Genomic DNA, 23778 nt, shown 5'->3' with positions numbered 1-23778 from the left:
TGCTTTTGGCAGGACATTTCTTCTTGTCTCTGCACAGTTCAGGTCTGAGCTTTTGCCTCTTGGCTTAGACTTGCAGAAACACTGCCTGGTATGGGGGTGCCAGCAGGCTTCGGTGCATGGTAGGGTTTCACATTCTTCACTGGGACTCATTTGAATCTTTCACCAGTGAAAACACAAGCAAACCCTCTCCCTCATGTTACAAATTTGCATGGACCTTCTATTTGTCCTGTGTCTAAGGTTTTGATTAAGACTGAGGGGTGCCCTTTTATTTTTGCTTTTTTGTTGTTCAGCAAATATCTATAAATCAGGGGGTGAGGCTCTCCTTTAGAGCTGTTTAGAAAATTGTGAGCATACAGAGCCTTACTCAACCTCTTTTGAGTTGTGGCTTGATAAACTCCCCTTTTCTGTTTTAATAAGCTGCATTTTAGGGTTTCATATGATTTTTTCTATGGTACTTTTCAACAGTTGTTTACCACAGGAAAAGGGGATACCACCATCATTTGCTGCTTTTAGGAATTTTCTCTCATCCTGAGATGGGACAGCTGTGCATTCTCTGGGACCACCAGCTTTCTGGGTCAATGCCACAGGCATGGACTGGGGATTCAGACTGTCCTCTCTGTGAATATCACGTCTGAATCCATGCCAGTCTAACAGTTGGAGGTTATCAACACCTTTTTGGGAATTCTGTGAAACTGAGGCAGTGGGGGTAGTATTGGCAGGGGTACCACAGAGTTCTGTGTGTCCTGTATTTGTCAAAGCAGCTGCTAGGGTCCATTCTTCTCTCTCTCGCTGCATGCCAAGCTGTGGTGGATTACTGTGTGAATCGGATGCAGGAGCTGCTGGTAGCAGAGAAGCTGCTGGTGGATGTAAGGGTGGGATTTCCAGAGGCTGCGAGGGCGGCGGTGTGGGAGGAACTATTTGTGACATGGCTGCAAGAAGATCCAGGCGGGTCTGTGCGGAGGGACCCGGCGGCGAACTCGGAAGTGGTACCGGCCCCGGCAGTGGCGGCAGAGCCCCCCCGGCCAGCTCTGGGGGCCCTGGCGTCGCCGCCGGAGGGCACCGGGATGTCGGCTGGGTGTAGACCGTGGCATGGGGCACGTGGGAAGGGGAGGCTGCATCAGAGGCGCTGCGGAGGCGGCGGGGGGTGGTCGGACCGGGGGTAGCACGAACCGCGCACGCGCAGGGTGCGTCACTGAGTCCGCGCAGCGAGGCATCATGGTGGCCGCGTCTACCTCGTGGCTAGAGGGGTCGGGGGTTGGGGCCACGCCGCCGGGGGGCTGTCGCATGTTCACGGGTGCGGGAGGTGGCGAGTTCGCGGTACAGGGCCCCAGGGTGTCCCCCTGCAGCCGGGGGGGTTCGGGCTTGGGGGGGCAGCGTGGGGCTTCCCACTGATCGCCGCCGTGACTGGGGGCATGGTCAGGTGTTGGCGCGGCGCGGGTGGCATCTCTTCCCCGAGCTCGGAGATTCCCACAGGAGGCGGCGGCAAGCCAGCTGCTAGTGCCAGTTCAATTGTTTGTAAAAACGTGGCCACGTTGTTTTGTAATAGGCCAGTGAAAGTAGCGACGGCTGCGGCCAGAGACGCCGCTGAGGGCGCAGGCGGGGGGTTGGGGCGGCTGTGCCGGCCAAAGGCTCTAGAGTCGACACCGAGCGGTGCGGGGCAGGGGATGGGGGCGCGGCAGGGAAAGCGGTGTGGGGGGTCGGGAGACCGTGGGGGCCGCAGGGGCGGGGGGTCCTTGTGGAGGGGACCCGCGGCAGGGGCGGGGTTGTCAGAAACTGCGCGGGCCAGCCACGTGGCCGGGACCGGCTTCTGCGGGGCAAACAAGTCGGCCACGGCTCTAAAAGCTGGGAGCAAATCGCAAGCGTTAGGATCCCGTCGTGAAATATCAATAAAGAGTCTATTTCCAACTGAGTCCCAAAATTCTCTGGTAAAGGCAGCTGACCTCTCAGCATGAGGAAAGTTAAGCAGGGTCCACTCCAGGAGGTTTTTTAACTCTTTCTTAGACAAAGTACTGTTATAGCTACGTAAGAGATGGTTAAGTTGCTTATAGAGATCTCTATAAAGGGCAGAGTGGGATTGTCCCATTTTTAGACCTGTGTAGCTCACCTCGATGTCGCGAAAGCAGGGTCCTCTGTCGAGTTCCGACATATCTCCTGTCGGTGCTCAGGACTCCGCATGGGTCCCCTCAAAGCTCCGGATTCAGACGTCTCTCCGGGATGGGTTTTCCGTGCTCGGGACCTCCAGACTTCCCCTCAGGGCTTCCAGTGCAGGCAGTGCTAAGCAGTGCTCTCTGCGCTCTCTGCATGTGGCAGTGTGCCACAAGGCTCCTCACAGAGCTCCGGGTCGCTGCAGCTCCGCAGCGTTTCCTGTGCTCGAGGCAGTTCCAAGAGCTCCGAAAGCTCGCTAGTCACGAGCTGCAGTGCTCGAGGGTAGATTGCCTTGGCAAATCTTTAAAGAGCTCCAGCTTCTACGTTGCCTAGTAAAGAACGAACTGCCGTGCTCACGACAATGATGAGGAGGCTACCACAGGTAATTTAGTTGCCGTGCATGGAGAGGTGTCCCACAGGTAGAAAGGCTGGAGACATGTTCACAGATGTGTGGATTCCCTTTCCTTGTTGGGCGCCAGTTTGTAGAAAATAGCAGGCTCCTGCCCGGTGTAGATGAATGGAGGCAAGAGATCTCTGAAGTTTGCTGTTGGGGGATCAGGTTTATTGGGGATGCAGAAGGGTCCTGCCTCGTGCTCCCAGACGCAGCACGTGGCAGGGCTTGAGAGGTGAGGGAGGGGAGAGACAAAAGGATGCTCTAGGAGAGGGGCAGCTCCAAGAGAGAGGAGGAAGTTCCAAAAGGAGGGAGGAGGTTCCAAGGGAGCGTGTGGCCCCTCAAAGCCCCCTTTTCAAGGAGCTTCAAGGTGGGTTGGAACAAGGCTCGGGCCAATGGGGTTACAGGTACTTGATGTCTTAGGGGAGGGATAGAGGTGCGGGATGAACCATACATCATTTGGGGGGTGGGATGGAACCGTCCACTTGACCCCAGGACCCATCCGTAGGCAGGGGCATTGTCCGGCTAGCTGGGAGAACTGTTCTCATCCTGGCTGTATTATTTATGGATAATCATATTTATCTATCTTCCGCGACAAAAGACCATCATGTAATGAAAGATGTGCTGAGCTGTAGGGGAGAGATCTTACCTGCCCTGCTTCGGTTGCAGTGTTCTTCTCAGGCTGATCCTTAACCGTACATAGTTGTTCTCAGGTACTGTGTTTGATTGTTCTTCTGTCACGTTTTCTCATATTTATTTTAATTAAAATAAAGTTTCAGTCGCTCTGACCTGGGTTCTGTGTTGTCCCTCTGTTGTGTAAGGGGAGGAGGGAGTAGGTGCTGGTGGTGACCCGTGGTGGGAGTGCTAAGCTGTAGTTGAGTAGAGCAGGATATCCATTAACTGCTCACAGGGGTTCAGAGACCAAAAACAGCCTTTACTTTGTGCTCCCCAAGAGTGAGAATGGAAGTGGCAGAGGGAAGGTCTAAGGGAGAAGGCAGACACAATTTATTGAGGTCTTCCCTTTTGTCCCACAGGAGATGGTGAGTAGCACCAGTTAGGGAAGGAGTGGGAAGTCTTTCCCAGTGTGTGGTGGGAATGGGCTGGCAGAGGAGCTACACCTCTATTTGTCTGCTTCCTCCTCACTGCTGCAGGCACAGAGGCAGCACCTCTGCTGTAGGGAGGGCAGGGGATCGCTTTGTTCCTGTCCTGGTCAGCCCAGCTGGGGACTGACAGGTGCAGGAGGCTGCAGCACCCCTGTTCCCATGCATGCATTGAACCCTTACATCCTGAGTGCAGCACACCCACCTCTGCTGGCAGCACAGCATTTCAGCAGCTCAGACATCCCCAGCAGCCTGTGCTTGCACTCTCCTGGCCCTTTTGGATGCATCCCAAATCCCATCTTTCTGTCATAATTCCTCCTGATCCACCCCTACCTGCCCTTTGATTGCTGCTGTATCTGTCATTTCCCATGCAGTATTTACCTGCCTTCTTATCACTGCCACCAGTCTTCAGTAATGAAAAATAAACACACGAAATATTTAGCCAGAGTAACTGTGAGCTCAGGATTTACATAACCTGAAATCTACCCATTATTTAGGGTGAAAAAAGCTTTTCTAGGAAAGATTTAATTTTGAAAACTGGGGTTTGCAGGGAATGACTTGATCTTACAGTGCTGATAGTTTCTGGTATCCAGAGTTCACACGTGGGAGGTGGGGAGGAAGCTGCTGTGTCAATGCCATTAAATGTCTCTGTTTTGTGGCTTTCCAGGTTATCCTCCCTGACCTTGCTGTCCTGAGAATAGCAGTGTATGATGACAATAATAAGCTGATTGGTCAGAGGATCCTGCCTCTGGATGGGCTGCAAGCAGGTTACAGACACATTTCCCTCCGGAACGAGGGCAACAAACCCCTTTCTCTTCCAACGGTTTTCTGCAACATTGTGCTTAAAACTTATGTGCCTGATGGGTTTGGAGGTGAGATCAGTTTTTGTCTCGGTGTGCTGTGGCTCTTGAATGTTGGTGTGCAAGTCCTGAATGCTCCAGGGTCACTGTGCCAGCCAGAAGCACACGTGCAGTGCTGGACGATGGAAAGATCCAGTATTTCTAGCTTTCTGTATCTCCTTGGAATCTCTGGATATTGAGAGAAGGAATCTGCTTTTTTACTAAGGGCCTGCCTCAGTGTTGATGATAAATGCATTAATGTACTAAAATGAGAAAATAATGTGGAAAATAATCTACTACTTCTTAGCTCAATTTGATTTTCTCTGTTGACAATTTAAAGTATTTTCTTTTTATTACATATTGTGTGGCATAAATATCTGTAAGGTTTGGATGTACTTTATCTATATTGATTGGATTATAAGTATAAAAAATACATGCAGAAATATAGGTTCTTTTCAAACAAAACCAATTCTATATTCTTGGGAATATTGGCGTATTTTTGGAAATGGCCACTGAAATAATTCAACATCCAGTGCATCTCTGCATTTTCCTCTCCCAATTTTACATGTTTTTAGTGTGGTTTAATTGGTTTTGGGTTCTCAGGAAAGTTAATGTAATGTGAGCCATATCCATGATCAGATTGGCAAAGCTGTGGTCATTTATACTGAGCAGTAGCAAATTGCCACATATGTGTGGGAGCAAAGAGCTGAGAATAATCATTACACCCCTAAAATCTGTGTAATGCTTGAGTTCCCCCTGACAGAAAGGGCTTCTTCACCCCAGAAGATGAAATTTGCTTGTGCATTGGACAATACATAAACCATTTAAAACTGTAAAGTAGGAATTGCACAAAATGCTGGTGCTCTTACTCTGCAGCAATTACCTCAGGGGTTACTGATGAAAGATATTGATTAAACCAATGTTTTTCTCTTCACAAAACCTATTTCAAACCTGCTGCCATGCAAAGAATGGCTGCACTTCTCCGAGTGTGATTTTCACAGTAGAAGCTGAAGAAGGGAAGGTTGACCTAACCGATCTTCAAGTCTGTGTTTGCTGGTGCTTATCCAGGCTTTAAAAAAAACAGGCTGAAACTTCAGTAACAACATTTCATGGAAGAAAGGTGATACAGGAGCATTTCTGTTGTTCACATGTGAAATCCTGGTTTCTGGCAAGTCAGCTGCAGTTTTGCCATGGGCCTTGGAGCACCACCAGGCCATTATGCAGCACATTTCATCCACAGTATTTAACTGCAGGGACTTTGTCTCAAGAGAAATGTAAGCTTCTGCCTAAACTTGAGATTCTCAAGGGTAATTGAACCATCAGTCTAAGAGACATGTTTAAGTGTGCCCTTTATTTCTTACCTGAACTGAAGCTTTTGGTAGCAAATGACTCAGTTAAAGTATTTTCTTGACTAAGAACATGCTTCTGATTTGGGATTGATGTTCTATGATGCCAGACTTTTTCTAATAATAGAATTTAAACTTAGCACTGAGTTTGATGTGGCTTGAGCTGCTGAGTGTGCTGGACCCACAAGGAGAAAGTATTTGGTTAATTTATTTTTTAAACTGCATTCTGCACATGCAGAAGTGAAAGACTGGTTTTCCAGAGTATTTCAACAAATTGTGTGCTACAGTGTCAGCAGTGCAGTAGGTGGTTTGTTTGATAGAAAACATTGCTACCCCTAAGTAACAGTGTTGTTACAGTAAAATGGGGAGGGAGGGCTGGTGGTTGTAGTTTACTGTCAGCTATGGCAAAAGCAGCCTCCATATGAACAGGATTTAAATGAGCTCAATTCTAGTTCTCCTCTCCCTTCCCACATAGGGTGGATGTGCCTCATGCATTTTCCTCCTTGGTACAGAACAGCAGCATGGTGAACACCTGGGAGATAACTTCTGACACTCAGGTGGAATCATTAGTATTCTGCTGGCATGTGGTTTTCAATTACTTATCATCTGCAGTGAACTTCTCATTGTTTTATGAGCTATCATTAGGATCTCCATGGTTGTTCTAGCAAACCTGTAGGAAGGTTGAGCTCAAGTCAGTAGCTGCCTACTTTCATTTTTCTTTCCTTTTTGTTTCTTTAACCTGTAGGAGTAAGATTTTAAAATGTTCCCCGAATAATAACTAGAATGGGTGATGCATTGTAGGCTTTAAAAGATGTGTTTTTCTTTTTTTATTTTATAACTTTGTAATTTCTTGTGGTTTATTTGCATCAGCCCCTCTGTTCCAAATTAAAGCACAATAATGGCACAAATTGATGCAAATGAAGCCGCATTCTCAAAAGAGAAGCTTCTATTCTAGAAACCTGTAGTGAGTAAGCCTGGCTGTCAGGTTAGTGGTTGGTGCCCTCTGTAATGCACTCTTCCAGTGATTCTCAGAGTTTTGTATTTAACTGCAGTTCTCCAATAGAATGCTCCTCCCCACCCCCATCTCGCCTCCCTGGGGAGAAAGGGGAGCATAAGCAGAGGACAGGGACGATTCACCTCCCCTCAGAAGTGCTGAGCCTTTGGGGATGTACTGGTGTGGTTCCTTGCAGAGCCCACAAACACGTTAGGCATTTCTACCTAGCAGCTCCTGATAATCAGCTTCTGTTTCCAAGTGATGCACGGTGCTGGCAGGGTTTTCAGTGAAAAGTGTATGCCAAGGACAAAGGGACATCCTTAATGAGTTAGGGAGAAGAGAAACAGTCTGTGCTCAGCCACAAGCCATTGCCATGGCTAAAAATAAACCCTACATGGCTTTTGTCTGTGTGAAATAAGTTTCACGAGATGTCAGTGGGTCACAGCAGTTACTGGAGATGACCTATTCATGTAGGTAAACAGATCTCAAGGGTAATTCTGAATACAACTTCCATGGGAATGGGAGGCCTGTCTGAGCTGTGACTTCAGAGGAACATTCCACAGAGCAACTCAGGTTGGGAGGCAGGTGATACAGCCCAGCCCCTACTTTGAATAAGAAGTTTCTTGAAGTTTCTTGCCAAACCTCTTGATGGGTTGGATATTTTCTTTTTTTTTTTTTTTTTTTTTTGGACCGTTGGAGTTAAGCACAGGAAGAGATTATTTGATATGCAGGTTAAAATCTCCTGTGACTTTGTCATGCTGTGAACCTGTGCTTGCACATTTATCTCTGCACTGGAAAACAGATTCAGTAATCTGTCTGGTACCCAGGACTGTGGTACCACTGGTGGTACTGTGTCATGTGCAAGATTTTGATGCTGGTCATGCCTAGAAAAGCCATCTCACAGCCTGTCATGTTCCAGACATGGAATATCACAAAGGCTACTGAGAATAGTTCTACCTGAGAATAGATTGCTTTAATTCACCTGAAACTGCTCTTTAGCTAGGAAATATAACAGCATTTTCTGCAATTCCCTGCAGTCCCGAGTCAGTCAGCACCCCTCAACCAAGGGACAAAGTTAGTGCTTTGTGGCTCAGGAGGTCCCATCCTGGTCTCAAATTCTACAGTCAGTGACTGGGAGGAAGTTAGAGCAGTCTGACAAAGTCCTAAACAAGGTACCTAGATTACCAAGGTGCATTATGAACTGTTCCATGTTCCAGGTGCTGTGGAAATAAGCACTTCCAGTCCTGCCAAATTCACTATAGAAAGCTGGAGTCCTCTGGCAAGCCATGTCTCATAGCAGGGATAGAGTAAAGCTTTTGTAAAATACTGATTTCCAGGTGCCTCCAAAGCTCACAAAAAGTTGATTTTTTTTCTTACAGATATTGTGGATGCTTTATCAGATCCAAAGAAATTTTTATCTATCACAGAAAAAAGAGCAGACCAAATGAGAGCTATGGGTATTGAAACTGTAAGTAGAATCAATGACAAGCACAACCCACTTCTGTCCATATCGTGTTCTTTATTTAAAGTGAACTGGTCCTTCTCCAATCAATGCACCTTATCTCTTCTCATTTTCAAATATAAGCTTCTTTGTCTGGCTTATGTCATTTACTGAAATACTGATTGGCTTTTCATGGATCACATTAATCCATCCTTTAGGAGGAGAGATTTTAATAAATGGGGACCAAGTTGTATTTTAGTAAGTAGCTATTTGAAATACTTTACTATAGCATTGTTTGAAAATATGTCACAATTTCATTATGTTTAAAGTAAGTCCTTCAGAATTTTCCCCAGCTTTTTATGCTACAGGTGAGAGAACAATCAATTTATGATGATGTTTCTTTCAGAGTGATATAGCTGATGTACCAAATGACGCTTCAAAGAATGACAAGAAAGGAAAAGCCAATAATTCCAAAGCCAATGTAACACCTCAGAGCAGCTCTGAGCTTCGACCCAGCACCACTGCAGGCTTTGGCTCTGGCACTGATGCTAAGAAAGGTACCCAAAAATCCCTCCCTCTGCTCTGAAGTGCTTCACAAAGCCGCACAGGAACACTGATCATTCAGATTTAATTCTGGAGTTATAGTAATTCTTATAATTTTGCCATTGGGAGTTGTCTTTGGCTAATTGCAAAAGAATTTAGTGTATTGCTAAAATGACTGTATAAAGGTAATGGAGCTTTATTTCACAAAGTGACCTATTCGTGTAGCTGTATACCTGTAGTATGCAGCTATATTTTTTTATTTTATGTTTATATTATACACATAAACTGCATGTCTCTGGGAATAATTTACTGCTAAAGATTCCTAGAGTGTCAATAGGAGTGACTATTATCTGGCATAGTCCACAGAAACTTTTCTGCTTTTTTTCTCCCCTCAAAAATCCCTTGGCAGGGTTGCAGGTTTAAGTAATTAAAGGTATTTAAAATTCACTGGATTCTGTAGAGATTTCCCAACAATTAGAAATGTTTTCACAGTGTGGTTTTACTCTGAATGGTGATTATGGAAATCACATGTTTATTGTAAAAAAAAATTTAGATGTGCTCATTTATAAGTGAATAAGTATTTTTTTCTAACTGTTCACCATTCCCTCTACAAAGGCATTTTATACATTCATATGGGATTATTTATTTCTCCCATATCATCACAGGTAATGAAGATTAAGTGAGAAAGAAAATTTGTACAACTGAAGGAAAGACAATAAATATTTCTGTTAGTGGGCCACAAGAACTAGGATGTGGTTCTCTTACTCATCCAGCTTGGCCCAAAGCTATTGCCAGGAGAGAAAAGGAGTGTGCAGGGCTCTTGTTCTCAAATTTAAGCACTCATGGCTGAGTACACTCTTGGGAAGTGCTCTCTTGAAAGCCCAAGTGCCATTTCTCTGGAGTCACTTTTGGCAATGAATCAAAGCCTCAGGTTTTCTCTGGCACCAGAACTCTTTCAAAAGTTCTTCCCTGGGGTGAACCCTGGGTCACTTCATGCAGAGAGGTGTTTTCACATTTCATATATCATGACCATGATGCACAAGTGTTAGCTTTAGTGTGGATTAATCAAGCATAACTTTGGTGAGGTTGACAAGAGATTCCTGCTGGCCATGGAGCCAGACCTGGACAGCTAAGGAAATGTTCTACGTAGTGATTCTATGCAGTAAATGTTTTAAAATAAAATCCTGAGGAGGTCTGTTTAGAAACCCAGCAGCCTGATGCAGGCCTGAGGTTTCAGTACTTAACACTTTCCTGACTGCAATTTTCATCTGTATTCTTGCATGTTAAAATAGAGCTGCTCATTTCTATATCCCATGTCATGATCCTTATTTTGTGTTTCTTATCTCTGTGATTTACTAAGATCTGAATAATTCTACCACTGTTAAAATACGCAACTCATCTTGCTGTTAGAAATTACTTGTGCAGCAAAATGGGGAAGGCTTTGAAATGCACAAGAATGTGGGTTTTTTTTTTGTCTCAGATTTTCAGTATGAGTCAAATCACTTGTGTTTTTGAGAACTTCAGCCTCTATCTGTGCCTACATCTGCTCCTGTCTCATTTACTAGACTAATGTTGATACCATATACTTGAGCAGAGTCTTATGCTTCTAAGAAAAGAAAATATTCATATTCCTTAAAGAGATTGCCTGCCTCTCTTTTCCCCCTCTCTTTTGTTTTTTCCTTTTACAGTGTCTGAGGATTTTCCAGTTAAATTCACCTTAAAAGCCAGAAAGTCCTTTTCAAGGCAATCTTATAGTCCATAAACATCATTAAGAGCAGTTAACTAAATATGTTTGCAGTGTATTTTTACACAGGCCAACATTTCTGTGTGAAACCTCAGGAAAACCTAAAAATTACAACTCTCATGATATTGTATTGACATTTTTATTAACACTTACATGTAGGATGCGCTTAGTAGTTTTTAAAAAGCCCTTAATATGTCACAAAGCATTTATTGAAGCATAAACATTAAATGATGTCAGGTTTTGTTTGCATTGCAGTTAAAGTGACCAAAACATTTTCATTAATTTAATTTTCATTCTACATAGTACTGTTAGTCTTGTGTGATTGAAATTTAATTAGAATTTTCTCTTCTTTTGGTTTCTGTTTCTCCTTCATTTTTTAACTTTCCTTTAGTCTTGGAGCAAATTTCTACTCATTTTCCCATAGCCTGGTATTAAGAAAAATGCAAATTTAATTTTTGTTACCACATAGGTTGCAAGTTAATTTTCCCTCCTGTATTTTAACCTGAGGAGAAGCACACCAAGCCTCAATTTTGTAGTCATGTAGAGCCCTACCCAAGAAACCTCCCCACTGCAAGAAGTGGTGCCAGAGCAATCTCCAGCTAGGAACCAAAATTCTGAAATTGTTTTAATATTCATAAGTGGTTTGCTGTGTTTGCAAAAATGACCTTTTTTCAATTCTTAGATTTCTGTGTTTTGGCACTTCAGTCCAGAACTGTAAGAGATTCAAATACACTCATTGATTCAGTACTTTTTCCACAAGGCAATTGATTGAAGAGTGCATGGGAAAAAGAAATTACTGTATCTTAGCTGAATCTTGACGAGTGATTTTCTCATTAACCTGTAATTATTTTTTTCATGTGCTGAAAAACATCAATTAATTACTTGTTAAGTTAAATGTAGGTTGCTGTGATTAAACTCAAATTTTGAATGAACTATACTAGTATGTATGAAGTTTTAGATAAACTATGTCAATACCTTCCCAGGTATAGATCTTATTCCTCAAGTGAAGATAGAAGATTTAAAGCAAATGAAGGTAAGCGTTGACACAAGTTTTTCAGGAAGTGCTACTAATTTTTTGTTTAAGTAGCCAGGATTTTACCTGGCTAAAGTCAATATGGCCACAGAAAAATTGATCCAGGTTCTCTTTCTTTCAGGCTTATATAAAGCATTTAAAGAAACAGCAGAAAGAGCTGAATGCCTTAAAGAAAAAACATGCCAAGGTATGATCATTAAGGGTTCTATAGCCTGATTTGAAACAGTTGCTCACTAGCACAGACAGTTTCTAATTCAATTATAAGGGAAGACTAAGGGATAGTAGCTGGATTCCCAAGAAAGACATGCGTATTTTAAATGGACTGAAATATGCTGCAGTGAAATATGCACACTTTCCCTTTGGCAGCCCTTTGTGTATCTGCCTGAGGCTGGCTGCATGTTTATTTGACCCATACAAACACTCAAGGCTCACCTTTTTCAGGTAATGATTTTGTCTTGCTCCCTCTTGCACGACTTATTGACATGGAAAAACCAGGCAGTAATGATGGGAGGGAGGTGGTGCTGCAATGAAGACAGGCACTGAAGAAACTGCAAAATCACCAGAGAGAGCTGGGATGTGTAGCTGAGAAATACAGAGGTCCTGGTCCTCATTTGTATCTGTGTTAACCACTTCATAGTCAGCTTTTTCTTGGCAGTGATACCACAATTACATATATCACTGCCACAAATACACTCCATGCTAGGAAATCACAGCCAATTTTGCCCTGCGCTTTTTCATTAGAAAACCATTACTCTTGTTACAGAAGGAGTTATAATAAGTGAAGAAAATATCTCAAGTTATGAATTTTGGCAAAGAAAATCCACAAATCCATTCTGGGCTGTTGGAGCAGTTGCTCCCTTGCTCTCTTTGCTTACCAATTCACTGCAGATCTGATGTCATGTGGTTGCCTGGGCATTTCTAAGATCAGTCTTTGTGTTTATTTTCCTGACTGTTTGGGTGTGGGACGCTCTGCACAATGAAGTATGGAGAAATTACTTTCCATAATTGGCACTTTTTTGGGGTTCTCAGTATTGAAAGCCATGTGAGAAAATTAACTAGTTACATTTCAGCCTCCTTACTGATTGTGCAGAAGGGAAATTAGTGATTCCTGCATTTTTGTCTTGTGTGCAAAGCCCATGCTCAAAAAAAAAGTGTCTGTCACCAATACTTTTTGTTATCAACAGTTTCTAGACCTTCATAGGGCTGATCTTTTTGGGGGCTTCTAATTTTTAAACACTACTTTGTAATTTCATTGGCCAGCAGCCAGTAATTTGCTATAGCAGTGGCCCTGTGCTTATGGAGAAAACAGACATACTCAGGGTCTCTCTCCCTCAAACATGTAACCCACAGGATATCTGAGCCAAGGCTGTGATTACTAGTATTAAAAAAAATGATCCATCTGTTCAGGCTTGCACTTTCCCAGCCATAATCTAGAAAGGTCCTGCACTCAGGAGGGATTTCAGCATTTCAAGCACAGCTCTTGCATGTCTGAGCCCTGCTCCTAAGTGCAGAGGGTGAGCTCGAACCCAACAACAAAGTGCCTGCCCAGGGCATGCCTGGCTAAAGGCCCCAGCCAAGGCAGCTCCTGGAATGCAGAGTCAGCAGTTGTCTCAGGGCAGTGCTGGGTGTGCTCACCACTGGTCCTGGTGCATTTGATCGGCTGGGATGGAGCACGACTCTGCAGCTGGTGACCCATTGTTGCTATTGGACACGAAATGAGTACACAGAAGCTTGGTAAGTTCAAAAGAGGAAAAGAGCAAATTTTATTTCTGACCTTGCAATATACAGAATTCCAAAAGCAACAGTGGGTTGGAGGATGAAATTGCCACCTCTTCAACCACACTGGTCAAACCAACATCCATCAATTCTCTCCTCTCACTAAGAAGAATGGAAAACAATCATTATTTACATGAACAGTGCATGAGAACTGCAGTAGAAATGTGCAAACATCAGAAGGCATAGGAAACTTTTAAAACTTTCAAAATAACTATAAAAGAAAACTTAACACTTTTAAAAATCAGGGCAACAATCCATGATCAGCTTTCAGGAAGCCTGTGTTTGAAGCATGCTGAACCTAAAAGCACCAGAAACAGGCTGGTTGTCATTTAACCACAGACACTCCAGAGATCTGCAGGAGTAAGCAAGCAGAAGGGAGTTGTCCATGATGCTTAAAGAGAGAAAAGTGGAATGCTTTTCCATCTAAAACTGGCTTTGGAAAATGCATTATGGCCAACAAAAATTAAGTGGTGCCAGTCTTCCTAGCACAAGACACCCTGTTGCTGTTGTTCTTTGATGTTATCTTCCACTTACTTACCTCTGTTCAGCATTTCAGCCTTTTTGGCTCCAGCAGCTACCATAACATTCTCCAAAAATCCCTCTCTTGGGATTGCTGAAGAGCAGATGATTGCTCTTGGGAGCAAAGAACATGACCCAAACCTCAGTCCAGGAGGGAGCCATCAGCTGCTGGTGCTGTAGTATTCCTTATGTTTGACTTTTGAGAAACGGTGGCAAATTCATGTAGTTGTCACTGCTTTAAAAAAATCTCCTTGTTAGGAATAACTTCTCTTGAATCTTAGCTCTGGTAACCTGTGCTTTAGGTAGTTTAAAAAGACTATGTCCTGTCACTTCTGCATACTGTGCAAAAATGCTGCTTTTTAAACAATGCATCCATTTAAATACCTGCATTTGGCTGCTTTTGAGGTAGAGTTTTTCCTGCCTACATTCCCTGAAGTAACTTTAATCTCCCAGTATGAATTAATATCCATATCTTATACTCAGCTACAGAGCAGCTGATGTGTCTGAATGATGACCTTTAGCTTATAGCTCTTCTTTATCAAGTTATATGGTGAGTACTGTTTAGGGGAATGATCTGGGATGGCTGGGCAAAGAAAAGGACATTTCTCAGTCAGCCAACTTCATGTTTTAGCAGCCTGTTTTATGGGCCCCTACTTCATTTTAATATTTTTCAGAGCTGTCAGGTAGTTTCTGTACTCTTTGGGCTAGACATAAGTGAGGGATTACCTTGATATATTCTCTACCAGCTCAGCAGCTCAACAGAGGATTGTGGTCTGCAGTTCTAGCAGTCTCAGACACAAGAGGGATGGTCACAAGTGCCTCTTGAGGAATTTAATATGGTTCTAGACATTAACCACAATTGCATAATTGATCTAAATCCCCAAATTCATCTCCTGCACATTCATATTGACATTGAAAATATGTACTGTTTGAATTAAAGCCTGGTAAAAAAGAATATGAAAAAAATTTCCATTTCACAATGCAAAAGTAGGAATACAAAAGACAAGAGGACTGTGGACAAATAAAGTTCTGCAACATGGATTTTTAAACTGGAAATGTTAGTTCCTTCTTTTTATTTCCTCATCCTTGTATTCTGTAATGAGAATCCTCCAGACCTCAGTTTTGAGTTGTGCACACTATTTTCATTGCTTTAGGGAGATACTGGACAGGAATAACAGTTTGTATAAGGGGAATTTTTTCCCTCTTCCCTTTAATAGCCTGAACTGTGGTTTCTGAACACACTCACTCACTGTTCCCAAGGGAACAGTATATGACTCTCTATTCTTTTCCCATGGATACTCTTGTTGTGATTTGTGATTTTTATACCAATTTGGTGGCATCTCAGAACATTGGCATATATATATTCATCTGAAAGGTGTGCAGGTTCAGTGGGCTTGAGGAAATCACTAGAACCTACCTGAGGAGGCTTTTACCTGCAAGCTTGTTCTGAATCAACCTAGAACATGTTAGCAACTGAAACTTTGCATTTGAAAACAAAAGATGCTACAAAAAAACACTCCCGTTTCTTAAAATTTTGGCAGAAGCTTGGGCAGAAGTCTCATGCTTTGCAGAGTTTGTTCTTAGTCTTTTATGGCAAGAATTGGATAGTTGAGCTCATTCAGAGGGAAGTGGGTAGTTGCAGAGATGCTCTCAGTTACTTCACCTGTCTGGCTGATGTTGTCAAGCCTGAGCCGTTCTTTTCACTGTCCCTATTTCTCCCTGCCTGGTTAATCACTGCAAACACCCCCTGGTGAGGCTGGCATGTTTTAAAATTGACAGAATCAATGTGTTTTCCTTTAAATCCTCTGTGGAACAGCAAATCTAGTTCCCCACTCTGAATACAACACTTGGAAGCTGTATGTGCTCCCTGGGGAGGTGCTTGGCAGATGTTGGAGTGCTGGGGTACAGCCCAGTACTAGAATTTTGAAAGCATTGCAGCATTGGTATTAATGTTTTGGTAAAAGTGAGTGTAAAACTATTTCATTAGCTTTTTTAGAGGGAGAAACAGTGATAAGGCAAAGGTGTATGGAAAATAATAATAATAATAATAATAATAATAATAATAATAATAATAATAATAATAATAATAAATAAAGAGTAGTAGAATAACAAGTGTGGAAAAGGTGCAAAAATAGCTATAAAAAATAAAGTCCTGGATGAAGCTTTTTTTAATTAATGAGGTTCTTTTTGCCATGATTGGATATAATGCAGGGCAATTGGGTATTAATAAAATAACATGAATGAAAGAACCATTTTTCCTATTGCAGTGTAAATTTAATATTTATTGCTCTATGTGCTGCTAAAATTTTGCATCATTATGAGCTGCTGTTCCGATAAAGAAAAATAGAAAGTTAAGTTGTATTGCACACCATGCTGTCACTTGCTAAAGGAGATGTCTGCCACAAGGTGGAATTTCTTAATTATTGAGAGTGCTGCTATCACTGGCAATCATGGGCCAGACCTTCAGAATTGTACTAAAGTGGACATTTATTCCAACAAATTACTTTTTTCCCCATCATTGCTTTGTTTTAAAATGTACCATATTTTTAAGGTTCACTGCAGGTTTCAATTTTTCAGGCAAAGAATGAATGTTTTAGTGCTTATGGTGGAATACCTGGACTGTTTAGTACCACATGGTTAGACCAGATTAAATTCCATTGTCAAAATGGTCCATTTGTACAGTGATATTTTTTAGGCTGTAAGGAAATTGCATATCAAAAATCCAACAACCTAATGGTGAGGTTCTACTCTTTTCCAGGAGCACAGTGCCATGCAGAAGTTGCACTGCACACAGATTGACAAAATAGTGGCCCAATATGATAAAGAAAAGGTGTCATACGAGAAAATGTTGGAGAAGGCAATCAAGAAGAAGGGGTAAGATATTTTTTAAATTTTTTTTTTATTTAGACTTCAAATAGATTTGATAACTTATTCTTTTGTGGTTTGGAGTAAACTGATCAATAAAAAAGGGCATTGCAGCTTGAGCCAGCATCATACATGAGCCTGAGAATGAGCTCTAGGAATGGGCCATAAATGCTGGACTCACTATGCCTTTCTCTAGTCTTCTGCTATCAGAATTTTGGAAGTAAAAGCAAAGTATTTGCCTCTAATTTTTATTGCTGTGGTCTGGTGTGGTCTCACTGCACTCCCCAGGGAATGTCACTGTTGTGTTCAGTGTGAGCAGACTAAGGTCCTCAACAGCTCTAGTGACCAGAAAGTAGCAATTTTTTTGATTTTAGGGGAAAAGCTCCTGTTTAAATCCTGAATGTTTGAAAATAATAGACTTTTGCTGTGCTGTTGAGTTGAAGTTTCTTTTTGACAAAAAACTTGCAGATCCTCAGCTGGGATAAATGAGTCTTACTCCTTTAACTGGGGTGGAGTTGTTTTCACTTGCAGAAGCTGATGGCCTGGGATATTATCTGGGATATCTGATAATATCCCAAGCTGATGGCCTGGGATATTATTCTGTTAGTCCCAGAAAGGTTCCTGGAAGATGCTGATGTCTTTAATAGATTGTCCAATTCTAATTTGGAACTCAGTGGCAGGACCTGCTGCTGCCTTGCTGCTCATCTGGCAGCAGTTTCTCCTCACCATGTCACTGGAATTTCATTGAGACAGCAGGAATTACTTTAGTTCTATACCCAGCTATGCTAACAGTTGCTCCTAATTTCATATTGTTGTCATCTGGCAACCACAGCTGGCAGCAACTCACTCACTGAATACTGAACAGAGATGCCTGTTTGGCACTGGATTCTTCCAAGAACGCTTTTTCTAGAAATTGCTTGGAATGGTTGAGGGTTTTTGAGTGCAATTCTTGTAAACTGCCAAAGGAACAGAAGCAGAACTGTCAGAAGTAGACAAGGTAAGGAGAATTCTCCTCACTAAATTATTGAAAGCTCACAGTTTGTGCTGTACTTTTTTTGTTCAAGACGGGAGAACTGTAAGCACACAAATACTTATAATCTATGGAGTTTCTTCTAGAAAATTACTACTTCTCCAAGCAGAGAGGGGACAACTGCAGGATTGATTAATTTAACGTGGCTTTGATTCAATCTCATTTGATATAACACAGCAGAAGATTACTGATACAGCTGCATTTTTAGTTACAGTCAGGTTATTTCCTACAGTGGCAGAGAATTGAGCTCTGGGCATTGCACCATAATTATTGTGGGGTGGGGCAGAAAGGTTTCCCTGTGCTCTGCTGTTTAAGAGTCTCAGTGTTCCTGTTGGCCTGAGAAGGAGCCAGTACCTCTGCCTGTCCAGACAAAACAGCCAAGGAAGGTGTGCCAGGAAGTTCGAGGTGGAAATGGCTGTCTCTGTGCAATAAATATGGGGAAGTTCTGGATAAAAATGCTCTCCAGATCACCCCAAAAGGGGACAAGTATCAAAGCGGTCCATAGTTTGATTCACAGTTTGAGGTCACTTCATTGGCTACTTGCAGCATCTTTTCTTAATTTTATAATGCATGGACACCAAAGCCTTTATGCTAGTTTCACATTATGAGTTAAAAATAAAATTGGAAATTACCACTCCAGAAGCAGCTTCAATGCAAAGCCAGATACTGTTCCTTACCCAGTTCCATACTTTCCATGGACTCCAGAGCTCTCAGTCACCCGGTGGCTCTTTCAGTTGTACGAGACCAACTGCATGCATCCAATTAACAGCCAAATCAGAATCAGTATCTGACAGACTTTCTGTGAAAACACTTTTTAATGCCACAGCAAAATATTTTAAGGGCTTCCTTCTGGGTGAGTCCTGAAAGTCCATTCTGCAAGGTAGAAATTTTATTGAACTTAAATGATCTGATGAATCCAGAGTCCTGGGTTAAGTGAGTACAGGACATGCTCCATTTCCTTGGCTATCATTCTGGAGCATTTGCAAGGAATAAAAGTTGTAAAAGAACTTGTAGAACATGTTTTCAAGACATTCATATTGAAATTGTCAGATTATTTCCTGATAAAAAGGCCTTTGATAGGTGTAAATGCAGCTTTCTCTTCTGATCTTCTGTGCGAGTTTTTTTGTGGTTCATTTCTGCCACATGGTGTGACAAATGCCAACTGCATATTGTTCAGCAAAGTAGGAGTTCTTAATCACATGCTAATTCACTGACAGATGGACAGGATTTTGCTCCCTGTGCTATTTTTGTCATGCACTTTAAATGCTTACAAATCTCAGAGAGGCATATGGGAATAGGTATGGTTGTGTTCCCACTCTGAACTGGAGTCAGGGCACATAAAGATCCTCCTAATTGATTAGGACTGTCCAGAAATCCAAGTGAGCTTGGTAGGTGGTACTGGATTTGGCTGGCCCTGGCTATTTGTTCCCACCTGTGACTCCATGGCTCAGCCATGGGCTCTGCCACCACAGCTGGGGGAAGTTTCCATTTTCCATTATCCCAGGGTCCAAACTGGCTGGGAGTTGCCTTGGTACATGATAAAAGCTGTTTCCAGAGACAGGATCAGCTGGGGGCTTGGATGTCTGGGACTCTGAAGAGTCCAGTGATTGAAGTAATGAGGCTATTTTGGGATAGAGTATGTCTGATTCACACCTAAGAATCACTGTCTTTTGTACTGTTCAACAAATCAAATATTCCCATTGTAGCCACACCCTGATCACAGTGTTGTCAAAGACACTTTCCTTTCAGCTATTAGGTTTTTTCAGGCAGAGGTAGCAGTGGCCAGAACCTCTCTCTATGACTTTAGATTGCTTCCAAAGTGTCAAATCAGTGTTAGAAATATCTACAAAATTTCCCGTGCTCTGGGTAGAAAATAAATGACTTGTGGCCCTTGGGAAAATAAGACACACTATTTTCAGTAAGGACTTTCCTGGTACTGTTTGCTGATAGAATTTTATGCTAATTTCCATAAGTTTGGTTTGAAGAAAGGATTTAAACTTGTTAAGAGTTTCATAAATCTGCTTTTCTGGAGCAAACATGGATTAATGTTACTGCAGTCAAGCAATGACCATCATAATTAGGGCCAGCTGCTGCTGATAAATGAACATGACAGACATGTCCAGACACAGAGCTGCATCCCTTTGCATCAGTGGATGATCCAACTCAGAAATATTACAGTGCTGTCCAAACAGACTTCTCTCAAGATACTGTTTTATTCCAGGCCCCTCCTTTGCATTCACTTTTTCTCACAGAGGGACACCCACACTTTCTGTAGGTGTCCAAATTTAGTACACCCACATTACCCTGGGAGGTAATTATTCTAATTGAATAGTTTTCTCTGCCTCAATTTAAATGTAAGTAACCAAATTACTTTTAAAACAGAATCAAAAATCATGGCAAGGATAGGCCTGTAAGTTTTCAGGCAGAAACACTTGGCAAGGCATTATAAGCCTGGAAAAGGAACCAAGTATCATAAATGGAGATGCCTGACACATCCTCAGCAACAGAATAATTGCTAGGCCAATCTAGAATTAATCATGTGGTGTTTGAATTGACTGATCATTAATCCAACAATATTTTGTAAGTTGTGAATGGATTGCCAGAAGAAATAATTTCATTCCAATACGGTGCAGCACTTTGACTTTGATTAACATTTTAATTAGTAAGTGCTGACTGAATGGGGAGATGTTTAACTTGTGGCACATATTTGCAATTTTTCTTTTCTTTTTAGAGGAAGTAATTGTGTTGAATTGAAGAAAGAAACGGAAATTAAAATTCAGACACTAACATCAGATCACAAATCTAAGGTAAGCAAACAGCCAATTTTAACACATGCAACTTCTGAAAGAGAGATTTTGAGACCCAAGTGGAAGTTAATTTTCCTGGAAGCATATGAATCACTTTCAGCAATAATAACACATTGAAAAGAATGGGAGTAATTGAGTGTCTAAAAGTGTTTCTTAAAATTTTTTTTAAAGCAACATCAATTTCCTGCTGTTTTGAAATTTTTGAAGAAAGCACCATATTCATGCCTTGTGAAGTGAAACTGGTCATTTGTGTCAGCTCTAGTTAAACAAAGAGAATATGTGTTATATGAAATTTGGATGCTAAATACATTCCCAAAATACATACATAAAGAGGTTTCTATTTAATTTTCCATCATTGTTATCTTGGCCTTGGTAATCCGTTTTTTAGGGAATGAGGAGCCCAAGTTACTCTTGAACCAACTGTCTTCTTATTTCTGGTGGTGTTTTATTTTGTTTTTTTTCCCATTGCTTCATTGTTTTGTTTTCTCCAAGGTCCTGGGGAATAAAAGTGCCTTTGGACTCAACCTCAGCTGATTTCAAAAAGCTGTTCTCAAGCTCATGGCTCCCCTGGAGTTGCTCAGAGCTGTTTCCTCTGTACTTCTGTCCCACTGCTGTGTTCACTGACTTCCTGTTTCCTGTGGAAGGCTTCTCCAGGACTTGCTGACATGTTTTGAAAGCTGTCCAGACTAGAGGGTGGCAGGGACACCAGGAGGCTCATCCATGCACAAAATCAGCTGGAGGGAGGACAGTACTGGAGACTGACCCCAGTAAAAGCTGAAACCTGTGAAAAGAATCAAACAAGAACAGAAAACACACATAAACACAGTCACATCTTTGAGGCTAGAATAAGTTAATTTTTATCTTGCCTTCTTTGAGCTTTATTCTCTATTTATTATTTATTATTCTCTATTTATTATTTCATGCAGAGAAGATCCTAATTCTCTAAACAAGGTTTGCTTTCTTGTTGCTGCCCTCTCAGCTATAGATGTAGCCAGACCCTCCAGGAATAAAACTTAAGGTACTCTCTTATCTTTCTATTTTCTTCCTGAAAAGTCCAGAACTCTTTCCTTAAATAAAAGCAAATTTATTAAGTAAAAAAAAAAAAAAAGTTCCTTCCTCTCTTATTAAAACAAACTCTCTGTGGAGCACTGGCTCCCAATCATCCAGACATAAGCTCCAAAACTCATTTGAAATTACTTTACACAGAAATGTATTTGCTCTGATCTCTCTCTCACCTGTGTCACTCATAGTCTGGAGTTAGGTGTCATTTGTACACAAGGAACATCCAAATGTTCATTAATCTTCCAAATCCAATAAATGTGACTCATGTTCTCCCTTTCCACAAATATATTCAGTTTCTGAGCCCTGTTCCTTTCAAAAACATGGTTTCAAAATGGTTCCCTTAATTTGATCCATACCTGGAAAAAAAAAGATTGATTTTTTTTGTCCACTCCCATGTCAGGTTTTAGGACATTTTGAAAGGAGACTTAAATGTAAGAATTGAAATGTAAGACTTCAATATAAGACTTGAAATTTCAAGCTTCTGGTTATTGGATAATTTGCAAAGATCTCCTCTGCAAGTCATCTCCCTCTGAGGATTCCTCTAATGATTTTCAATGTCCTGCTCACTGTGGTTCCATCAAAATTGTCCGGATTATTTACCAGGCTCTTTTGTTTCAACTGCTGTGTGTGGGCCTTTGAATTATTCCTGGAAATCTTGCAAAAGTTTGCAAGCAATGGGTTGGAAAACGGTGCTCAAGACCATAGGGAAATTAACTCTTATCTTAGATGAAGGTAGGTGCAATTAGATTAAATTCTGAGATGCTGAATGCATTACACTGATATAGTGGAAGTTTGATTAATTAACAGTTTTTCAGCATTTTTCAGCATTTGGTCCACTAATTCTGATATATCAGATTTGAACATTATTCATCTTTAATTACAGCTCATGTCCTCCAGTACAGCTCTGTGCCATAACGTGCCTGCACACACCTTTAGCAGCAAACAGACCTTTTAATCTCCAAAACTCCTCCTGTCATGAGGAAACATCCAGCCCAAGTTTGACATAAAATATTGAAATGAAATCTGAATGTCCCAGCATGTACTTCACACACAATTAACCTAGCAAATGCAAATTACTCGCCTGCATTAGGAAAGTAGGTCCCAATTTCAAGCGGGCAGAGGATGAAAAGAAAAAAAAAGGAAAGATTACTTCAAAGATCATTCCTGCTTGAACTTAGTGACTGAACAAACTTCTTGCATATATGCTGTGCAAAAGAAGGTTCCTTATCAGGATTTTAATTAGTCTCTTAAGCCCAGTGTAGGAACAGATGAAAGGACAGGCTTACAAACTCAGTCTGCAGAACAGGAAGGAGAGAAGGAAGCTAATGGTTATTTTTCCTATCCTTTAGGACAAGCAACACTGCCTCAATAGCAAAAAGTAGGACAAGAGCACAGCCCAGTAAAAATTAAATAGTAATTTCAACTATGCTGCTAATAAATTGGAGAAAAGCAGGGATGTTCTCTGAATTTACTACAACTGAACTTTGAAGCATATCACAGATCTGTAGCAGAACTGGATTTCAGATGATTTAATGGCAATGAGTTTTAAGTTCTTCTCAATCTGACTTGAATTGGGTATTTAAAGTCTTGTAACTGGTGTTCGGCACATCCCTTACATCCTTCTCATCAGGTTATATCTTGCTGTACCTGAAATGAGACTTCTGCCTTGATGGAGGTGTAATAAAAGAAAGTTTCACATTTCAAGCTTCACAGAAAAGTTTGTTTTACAAGGAGGTGTACCTGCTTCTTAGACTGCCTGCTGCTTCTGGAATTAGCATCACATCATAGCACATCTGTCCACAAACACAGGCAGGGTGTTCTTCTGATTATTTCTTCCTTCTTAGATTAAATACTTTATATAAGGATTACCACACTGTCACTTTGCAGGGTTTGTCTTTGGGAGTTGGACTCAATAATTCTACAAGACATTACATGATCCTGTGGTATCAGTGTACCTGGGATTCAGAATTCTTGCCTTCAGGCTCCTCTGTGGTTTATAATACTCACCAATTAAAAACAATTATCACATTATTCATTTGCAATGAGCCCTTGAGTCTTTGTTCCTCTGTGTTTGTTCTGGCTTTGGAAACTCTTTACAATTAAGTCACAAAATACTCACTTCTACCATGGCTTTCGCTATTTA

At 41.7% G+C, this 23778-nt stretch overlaps 1 protein-coding gene across 9 annotated transcripts in view; it reads left to right on the top strand.

Moving 5' to 3' along the window:
• The window catches only part of PLCB4 (phospholipase C beta 4), a 190550-nt gene that overhangs the window by 151384 nt on the left and 15388 nt on the right, over positions 1–23778 (top strand). For all 9 annotated transcript variants that reach the window (XM_077781976.1, XM_077781974.1, XM_077781975.1 and 6 more), the window contains 7 exons: positions 4304–4508; positions 8195–8283; positions 8663–8813; positions 11527–11576; positions 11698–11763; positions 16630–16745; positions 20498–20573. In XM_077781976.1, coding sequence (XP_077638102.1) covers positions 4304–4508; positions 8195–8283; positions 8663–8813; positions 11527–11576; positions 11698–11763; positions 16630–16745; positions 20498–20573 — 753 coding nt within the window. The remainder of the gene's footprint in view (positions 1–4303; positions 4509–8194; positions 8284–8662; positions 8814–11526; positions 11577–11697; positions 11764–16629; positions 16746–20497; positions 20574–23778) is intronic.

This window comes from Lonchura striata, chromosome 3, assembly GCF_046129695.1.
Source record: "Lonchura striata isolate bLonStr1 chromosome 3, bLonStr1.mat, whole genome shotgun sequence".
In the NCBI taxonomy this organism is placed as follows: Eukaryota; Metazoa; Chordata; class Aves; order Passeriformes; family Estrildidae; genus Lonchura; species Lonchura striata.
Note: the sequence above shows the minus strand (reverse complement) of the source record. Positions and strands in the feature narration are given on the sequence as shown.